Consider the following 10000-nt stretch of genomic DNA (forward strand, 5'->3'; position numbering starts at 1 on the left):
CAGCGGCGCTGCATGGAGATTATGACAAGTACTTGGCCTGTTTTCTTTTCACGCAACGTAAAGCGGGCTGGCAAAAAAAAAATTACCTCAATAATCTGCAGCGCGTCGTCTGTGCCGCTGACTCTGCGCAGGTGTAATTTGCCCCTTACGGGTATTCTTCTTCTGCTGATATGACCTACGTTCTTGACATTCTTTGTCACTTCATCGTCACTTCTTCATACCTAAAATGCGACAGAACTTTTTAACGGAACTCCATTATTCGCATTTAGGCCACACAAAAAAATAGGTCTGTTTACGGTAACCCGACCGATCCTATTTTTTTCGCGCGACCCTAGACTTTTTTTTGGCATTTGGGGTAAAAAAAATAGAAAAAAAAAATCTTTTGGTTTTTTTTTGCAAAATAACGTAAAAAATATGTTTTTTTGGAGAGAAAAAAAAAATCCCGACCTACCGACCCTATTTTTTTGGCCTATGTTACCGAAAACAGACCTATTTTTTTGTGGCCTTATTGAACGTTGCTTTGCTTTTTACACCAGAGGTTTCTCTTTATAGGGAGGGTCAAGGACGGAGACATCTTGGTTTGTTCAATCGGTGTCGTATCTCATTAAAACAAAAAATAATCACTGGCAAGGAATCTCGCCAGCTGGGAGACTTGAAACGTGCATTGCAAAAAGTAATTTAAAAAAATCCTGGCGTATTTTCATCACAAAAAGTGTATGCTTTGGATGTGGGGAACTGTAAACGGTAAAGAAACAAAATGTTGTTCAAAAAATTAAATATGTTCAATGCTAGACATTACTTTTGAGTGTCAGTTTCGATAATGAATTGCAGGTATCAAGGAGAAATACGACATAACAGTTAAAACCTAACCAAAGACTATACTTGATGAAAAATTATGTATTTCAAAATATGCTGTTGCTACAGTTCGGCTAAAAGCTTTGTTAAAAAAATATTTTAACGGACAAACGACGTCATCAAATAAAGTTATTAAAAAATGAGAAACATCGTACACGTACCTTCCTGCAAACATTTACATATCAATCGTTCATGAATTCCCTTGAGTGATTTTTTTTGGTGCTTTAAACACACACACACTCACACACACTCACACACACACACACACACACACACACACACACACACACACACACACACACACACACACACACACACACACACACACACATCGTAAAAAAAAACCAAAAACAAAAAATAGTATAAACTTATATCAATGAATAAAAATACAAATAATTAACACACAACACGTGTCAGGCGAGGGGGAACAAGTCAGTTTATATCACAACGAAGAAGAAAGTTTGCATCACGAAAATACGTCATAAGTGTCCGCAGTGATGACGTAACGCACAACCATCCTGGTCAACAGCACCATAATAGATATCCCCAGGACGCCAGCAGCTCCATTAACCCTTTGGCTGCCACGGCTTGTTGGCGCCACTTTGCCCATCAGACAACGCTTGTAATAGAAGCCGTCCGCCTCGATACAGACGAACTGGGAGTGGCAACAATCTTCGTGTCGCATACACGTCCCCCAGTACTTGGAGCAACAGGTGTTCAATGGCCCACAGGATAACCTGTTGATTGGCAGAATAGGAACAAGAAACTGCAGGTGAGAAGAACAAGAACCATATAACAATGCATGACAATCGGTTCACTATAAACATGGACAATAAAAGACGAACAAGAACCAATTTGGCAGAATAGGAAAAGGAATAAGAATAGGATTGACAGAATAGTATTGGCAGAATAGGATTGACAGAATAGGATTGACAGAATAGTAACAAGGCACTGAAGGAGAGAATTAAGAACAAGAACAAGATAACAATGAACATCTCCCAGCATGCCCCAGTACTTGGAGAAACAGGTGTTCAATGGCCCACACGATGACCTGTTGATTGACAAAAAAGAGGAAAAAGATGTTGAGACTGCAGGTGAGAAGAACAAGAACAATGACAATCTTCTCACCATAAACATGGACAATAAAAGAAGAACAATAACAATGACAATCTTCTCACCATAAACATGGACAATAAAAGAAGAACAATAACAATGACAATCTTCTCACCATAAACATGGACAATAAAAGAAGAACAAGAAAGGATTTCGGCCCAAGGCCTTCATCAGCAAAACATGATAACAATTATATATAAAAGGATATAATTAGGACAGAAAGAGAAAGAAGAAAATCAGTTAAGAAGAAGACAGGCAGCATCTAACGTTCAACAAGTCGTGTAAGGCGAAATAACAACATTTTAGTCAAGCTCAGTCGAACTCACAGAATGAAACTGAACGCACTGCATTTTTTTCCGCAAGACCGTACACTCGTAGCATCGTCTGTCCACCGCTTGTGGCAAAGGCAGTGAAATTAACAATCCAGAAAAGCGCGGTAGCGGTTGCACTGAGGAGGATAGCCCGCTTTTCTATATCTCTATTCTTTTTAACTTTCTGAACGTGTTTTTAATCCAAACATATCATATCTATATGTTTTTGGAATCAAGAACGGACAAGGAATAAGATGAAATTGTTTTTAAATCGATTTCGGATATTTTATTTTAATCATAATTTGTATGTTTTTAATTTTCAGAGCTTGTTTTTAATCCGAATATAACATATTTATATGGTTTTGGAATCAGAAAATGATGAACAATACGATAAATGTATTTTTAGATCGTTTTATAAAAAAATAATTTTAATTACAATTTTTAGAATTTTAATGACCAAAGTCATCAAATAATTTTTAAGCCTCCAAGCTGAAATGCAATACCAACGTCCGGCCTTTGTCGAAGATTGCTTGGCCAAAATTTCAATCAATTTGATTGAAAAATGAAGGTGTGACAGTGCCGCCTCAACTTTTACAAAATTCCGGATATGACGTCATCAAAGGTAATTATCGAAAAAATGAAAAAAAACATCCGGGGATATCATTCCCAGGAACTCTCATGTAAAATTTCATAAAGATCGGTCCAGTAGTTTAGTCTGAATCGCTCTACACACACACACACACGCACAGACAGACACAGACACACACACACACACACATACACACACACACTCACATACACCACGACCCTCGTCTCGATTCCCCCTCTATGTTAAAACATTTAGTCAAAACTTGACTAAATGTAACAACAAATCAAAACTTGACTAAATGTAAACAAGTCGCGTAAGGCGAAAATACAATATTTAGTCAAGTAGCTGTCGAACTCACAGAATGAAACTGAACGCAATGCCATTTTTCAGCAAGACCGTATACTCGTAGCATCGTCAGTCCACCGCTCATGGCAAAGGCAGTGAAATTGACAAGAAGAGCGGGGTAGTAGTTGCGCTAAGAAGGATAGCACGCTTTTCTGTACCTCTCTTTGTTTTAACTTTCTGAGCGTGTTTTTAATCCAAACATATCATATCTATATGTTTTTGGAATCAGGAACCGACAAGGAATAAGATGAAAATGTTTTTAAATTGATTTGGACAATTTAATTTTGATAATAATTTTTATATATTTAATTTTCAGAGCTTGTTTTTAATCCGAATATAACATATTTATATGTTTTTGGAATCAGCAAATGATGGAGAATAAGATAAACGTAAATTTGGATCGTTTTATAAATTTTTAATTTTTTTTACAATTTTCAGATTTTTAATGACCAAAGTCATTAATTAATTTTTAAGCCACCAAGCTGAAATGCAATACCGAAGTCCGGGCTTCGTCGAACATTACTTGACCACAATTTCAACCAATTTGGTTGAAAAATGAGGGCGTGACAGTGCCGCCTCAACTTTCACGAAAAGCCGGATATGACGTCATCAAAGACATTTATCAAAAAAATGAAAAAAACGTTCGGGGATTTCATACCCAGGAACTCTCATGTCAAATTTCATACAGATCGGTCCAGTAGTTTAGTCTGAATCGCTCTACACACACACACACACACACGCACACACGCACACACGCACATACATCACGACCCTCGTTTCGATTCCCCCTCGATGTTAAAATATTTAGTCAAAACTTGACTAAATATAAAAAGAACAAAGTCTACAGAACCAAATAATATTAAAAGTTCGTTTCTTAGACTGTTCTTTTGTTGTTGTTGAACGTAAGGTGCTGTACATGTAATCGTATGCTAAATAAGTGTTCATCATTATGATGCTAATAATGATGATGATGATGATGATGATGATGATGATGATGATGATGATGATGATGATGATGATGATGATGATGATGATGATGATGATGCTGATGATGATGCTGATGACGATGCTGCTGCTACTGCTGCTGCTGCAGATGATGATGATGATGAAGGTGATGATGTTGATGCTGCTGCTGCTACTGATGATGATGATGATGATGACGATGATGATGATGATATCATTAACATTATTATTATTATTTAACAACATATGACAACAACCAAAAACATAAAAAATATACGAAGTATTAAAAGGTAAAGGTCGAGGTTGTACCTGTCTTCGCACTGGTAGCTGTAGAGGCAGTCATGGTGCAGCGTGGACCGCGTGCAGCGGGGGTTGGTGCCCGGGTGAGCTTGAAGGCACTTGCCCGAGCAACACTCCTCGTCATACTCGCAACCCTCGTTGCTGAACTTGCAGTTGACCGCTGTCAAAAGAGTCAAGAAAGACCAGGGCTTGAAATGGTCAAAAAGTCAATCAAAACCATGGTTCAACATGATAAAAAAAAGTCATTAAAAACCAGAGTTTAACATGGTAATTATAAAAGAGTCAATAAAGACCAGGGCCTGAAATGGTAAAAGAATCAGTGCAAATCAGTTTTTGAAATGGTCAAAGAATCAACCAAAAAAGGGCTTGGCATGGTAAAACAGTCAATCAAATCCAGAGCTTGAAATGTTCAAAGAATTAGGCAAAATAAGGCTTGAAATGGTAAAAGTCTTGAGAGGATCAAAGAGTCAAGCAAAAAAAAGGCTTGACATGAAAAAAGAGTCAAACAAATCCAGGGCTTGAAGGGGAGGGTGGGGACCGAAGAAACCGTGTGAAACGAGATTCCTGAAAATCCCAGCAAATGTCAATTAAGACAGTTACTAACACATTCCATGTCATATGAAATGTATTTCACTAAGAAATTAGAGCTCGTTTTATCATGCATTTCTGTTGTTTGTTTCCCCTGAAAGGGAGCATGACTGCCTTCATGGCAGAGAAAAGAAGGGTCATTCACGTAATAGCTCAATAGTGCATTCTTGTGTGAGTTGCAGGCCACGGCCAAAGAAGAAGGAGAAGAAAAAGAAGAAACAAAAAGAAAAAGAAGAATATGCCACGATGCAGAGAAAATCTAGTTTCAATCTATATTCTGTTGTCCTTTCATACACAAACATTCCTTCAAGTTAAACAATTCCGTTACAAGATGTGTTTTGGAACTGTCTTTCTGTCGCTGTCTAATCGCACAATAAACGACACATTTTTTTTTGAAAGACAGTTTGGAGATTACAATGCCCCGGTCGCAGTGATGGGGGAAAATGACATTTTCTTCCGAGAAGAGGATAGGCCATAGTTGAATGATGAACTATGTCCGATATCTGTTTCTTTCTGTGCCACATATATCGACACCCACAACCCCCCCCCCCCACACACACACTCAAACACGCAACTCACACACACACACAAACACACACACACACACACACACACACATATATATAAATACACACACACACACACGCAAACACACACACACACACACACACACACACATACACACATACACACGCAAACACACACACACACACAACATAACACACACGCGATACAGCAAAGTCGCATGACACAGCAAACCTAGGAATTTCATTTGGAACTGCCTACGCCATTGCACAAGCTTCAGATAGTCTCTGATCTTAGCTTAACAAGTTTGTTCGCCCGTGTCTGGTTGTTCTGTATAGAAAAACAGTTATCTCTCGAACTCCGCGTACACTGAGGTTAGAACCGTCCATGGATTGAAAGGGGTTGCGTCTAAACTCGTAACCTTTGGAAACAGAATGTTTTGTTTGCTATCTCTAGCTTTATAACGAAAAGCAACAGTTGTTGGCGCAGAACAGCACGGTTGTCTGAAAAGGCTTTTACCCCCCTTAGCATGTTTTGTTTGCGAAGCCGATAACCGTCGTTGTAGATAACACCATGATTTTGGACAAGTGTGTTCAACCGAAAGTGCAGCCTTTAAGTCCTTTAAAACTCGTTACATTAGAGGCAACATTGTTTTGTTTATTGTGAAGTAGAAATCAACTGATGTTGGAAGAAGAAAAAAAGCCAGGTTTGTCATTTTGGAAAAAGCATAAACAAACGAAAAACAAACTAAGAACAAACAACAACAACACGACAGTGCGTATAGGACGCAGGAACGCGCACTATAGGGAGCTCTGAGTGTACCCGGTGTAACACGAGAAAATTACTCACACGAGATTTTTCACTCCGGAGTAAACATTTCGTACGAAAAAGTTACTCCCTTTACGAAAAAAGCACTCCCCCATTGCACGAGAAAATTACTCCCCAAGACAGGTGAGTTCCGAGTAAAAATTTCGTACAAAAATGTTACTCCCCTGACGAATAAATAACGAATAAATTACTTCACCCCAACACGAGCAATTTAACTTCCCATGCCAGGAGTACGAAATTTTTACTCCCTTGTCCCCTGTTAGTCTTGGTGGTGGAAGGGGTGGAAGGAGGGTAGCGCGACATTCGTGTGCGCGAGATCACTTATTGGCATTATCCCTTCGCCCGCATCCCATTTTTGCGTACGAGATTTTTACTGGAAGTAAAAAAAAATGGGGAGTAAAAATTTCGCGGAGGGAGTAATTTTTTCGTGTCTATGGGAGTTCTTTTCTCGTACGAAAAGTGTACTCGGTGTAAGAATTTCGTACGAAATATTTACTCCGGAGTAAATTTTTCGTGGAGTAAAAATTTCGTGTTACACCGGCCTTTCACCATCCTGCGCAGACGCCACTATTCTAGCTGCTTCTAGGTCAAAGTCGCAGAACGGGAAGTGACAAAGAAATGTCCTCCTCTACTCAGCCAAGAAGCCAGAATCGCTTTAACACGAAATAAACGCAGCTATATGTCCGACGCCATGACACCGTCTTAGTCTCGATCGAGTCAAAGCGTCCCCCAAGCATACGTCACAGGGCGAGCAAATCTCCCTTTACACCGCCGCGCAGTCGAGCCTGGAATAAGTCACCACCCTGAAATCTCATCAGCAAGGTCTCACGAGACCTCGTCAAACAGTACTGGCAGCTGAGACCTGATATAGGCAGCCGGTGACTTTTTCGGTGAGTTGTGGGTGGGGCTGGAGGGAGGGGGGGGGGGAGGATTTGAGTGACGGCGAGAGGAAAGGGGGCTGAAGGTGAATTTTTTTTGCGGAAATTGTAGGGTGGGTTTTTTGGAGTAGCAGGGAAGGACAGTTCGCTGGGGACATGGAAGAGAGTAGGAGTGTTTTGGATGGACTAGATCGTTATTGTAAAAACTGGGGACTAAGCATAAATATTGAAAAGACAAAAATAGTTGTTTTTTCGCGGGGGAAAATACGGAATATCCCAAATTTTTTCTTGAATGGAGTATCTGTCCAAGTAGTTTGGGACTATGTGTACTTAGGTGTACTATTTAACTATAATAACAAATTTCATAATGCCATGAAACGTCAATGTTTGATTGGTAACCGTGCAATGTTCTCGTTAATTCGAAAATGTAGAAAACTAAATTTACCAATTGATGTGCAATTGGATCTTTTTGAGAAGTGTGTACATCCAATTTTGCTGTATGGTTGTGAGGTGTGGGGATATGATTCATTAGACATATTATCAAGGTTTCAATTGCGATTTTTAAAAATGCTTCTTGATGTATATAAAACTACACCCACCTGTATGGTTTACGGAGAGCTTGGTCGTTATCCAATTAGAATTGAGGTACAATGTCAGTTACTGGTTTATTGGTATAAACTGATGAAAGAAATGAACGATGGTGCGAATAAGATGTCCTGTTTAATGTTAAAGCTACATTTGAAGTTGTACCATGTACAAAACGTTAAATTGCCCTGGTTGTCGCATGTCAATACTATGTTAAATAAGTTGGGTCTATCATATTTATGGACAACTCAGAGTCTTGCCGTCTCAGGTTTTAAAAACGTTGTAAAGCAAAGGCTAAGAGATCAATTCCTGCAGGAATGGAACACTGACGTGAACGCCAACAGCTTGTGTTTTAATTACAGAATATATAAAAAGGATTTTTGTCTGGAAAGGTATTTGCTTTGTTTGCCTTGGAAATTCCAAGTTAAATTAGCAAAATTTAGAAATTTAGAACAAGCAATCATAAGTTGCCAATACATCAGCACAGATTTTTTAATGCTCCTAGAAATGAAAGATTGTGTGATATGTGAGATAAAAATGAATTAGGTGATGAGTTTCACTATTTGTTCATTTGTACCGACGAAAGTATAGTGTCTGAAAGAAGAAAATTAATTAGTCCTTATTACCGATCTCACCCAAATTGTTTAAAATAGGAACAGTTAATGAATTGTAAATCTAAGATAAAACTAATGAAGCTAGCAAGATTTGTAGCCCACGTTATGATTTTAGTATGTTAGCGTTATATCTAGTTTCTTTATTGGTATGTATATGTATGTAATATATGCTTTTGTTTTGTTTTGTGTTTTTACAAAAGATGCATGGCATAATGGTATTGCCAATTTATTTCGGCTGTATATTATCGTTGTCTGCTTAATGTATATATATTATCTGTCCGATCTCTTACCTGATTTTGTTAAACCTATTTTTCTTTTATTTTTGTTTGTATGCATGGAAGTGTATATTGCCAATTTATTTTGGTTGTATAGTATTGTTGTATTTGTCCGCTCAATTTGTATATATATATTAACTGTCTGATTTGTTACCTTTTTTGTTAAAATTATATCTTTGTTTCAAAGCCCTCTGGGCCCAAAACAATAAAATACTTGACTTGACTTGGAAGCACAGTTATACGAGGAAAAAGGTTGCTACTAAGTTTACTTATGTAAGGACAAGAAAGTAAAGTATTTTAACTATTCATCACACATACAAACACACGCGCGCGCGCACACACACACACACACACACACACACATACCCACACACACACACACATACACACACACGCACGCACGCACAAACAAACACTAACACGATCGCAGACACACACACACACACGCACGCACGCAGACACACACACACACACACACACACGCGCGCGCGCACACACACACACACACACGCGCGCGCGCACACACCCACACACACACACACACAAACAGACACTAACACGATCGCACACACACACACACACACACACACACACACACACACACACACGTGCGCGCGCGCACACACAGACACACACGTATATACACACACGCACCCTCGCACACACAAACACTGACACGATCGCACGCACGCACACACAAACACCCCCTACCCCCCCCCCCCCCACACACACACACACACACCCGATTATGATATTAACACCTACCATACTTGACGTCCCCCGCCAAAGCCATAGCAAGCAACGACAGCAGCGACAATACCATCAGCAGCTGCCTCACGACCTCCATCACCTTGCCTGTCTTACCACCATCTGGAACAACCGACATTGTCATGATTAGATCAAACGTTAACAAACAACAAATTATATCATCATCGTCAACATTATGAACAGGAATACCTAGAGGACAAAACCCAATGGCTTGTATGCTATACATGGCGGGGTAAAGTCTTGCTCTTGTTCTTGTTCAGAACCACCGGACATTGTCAAAGGTAAATAAACAAAGACAATGTATAATTATATGTCATCATCAACATTATAGTGCTGTGTGTGCGTGTGTGCATTGGTACGCGTACATGAAAGTGCAAAATGCACTGAACAGACAATCGTGCTACTCAATGGGAAAAAAAGAAAAAAAAGTCCACTTTGCACGCAAGGTCCATCTGCAAAACTG

At 39.3% G+C, this 10000-nt stretch overlaps 1 protein-coding gene across 1 annotated transcript; it reads right to left on the reverse strand.

Moving 5' to 3' along the window:
* Nucleotides 1-1268: 1268 nt before the first annotated feature.
* LOC138955346 (uncharacterized) lies at nucleotides 1269-9634 on the reverse strand. The gene is made up of 3 exons (XM_070326957.1): nucleotides 9535-9634; nucleotides 4486-4636; nucleotides 1269-1592 (listed from the first exon to the last, which is right to left on the reverse strand). The coding sequence occupies exons 1-3, from the start codon at nucleotides 9614-9616 to the stop codon at nucleotides 1322-1324; spliced, it is 504 nt and encodes a 167-aa protein (XP_070183058.1). The 5' UTR covers nucleotides 9617-9634; the 3' UTR covers nucleotides 1269-1321.
* Nucleotides 9635-10000: the final 366 nt, after the last annotated feature.

This window comes from Littorina saxatilis, unplaced genomic scaffold (genome assembly GCF_037325665.1).
Source record: "Littorina saxatilis isolate snail1 unplaced genomic scaffold, US_GU_Lsax_2.0 scaffold_392, whole genome shotgun sequence".
Lineage (NCBI taxonomy): Eukaryota > Metazoa > Mollusca > Gastropoda > Littorinimorpha > Littorinidae > Littorina > Littorina saxatilis.

What these genes read in the sequence shown, in the direction of transcription:
- LOC138955346 (XM_070326957.1), bottom strand. Translation starts at nt 9,616, where the DNA reads ATGGAGGTCGTGAGGCAGCTGCTGATGGTATTGTCGCTGCTGTCGTTG. An exon ending in GGCGGGGGACGTCAAGTATG is followed by an intron (nt 4,637 to 9,534) that starts GTAGGTGTTAAT and finishes CTCTTTTGACAG; the next exon opens with CGGTCAACTGCAAGTTCAGC. An exon ending in AGCTACCAGTGCGAAGACAG is followed by an intron (nt 1,593 to 4,485) that starts GTACAACCTCGA and finishes GCCAATCAACAG; the next exon opens with GTTATCCTGTGGGCCATTGA.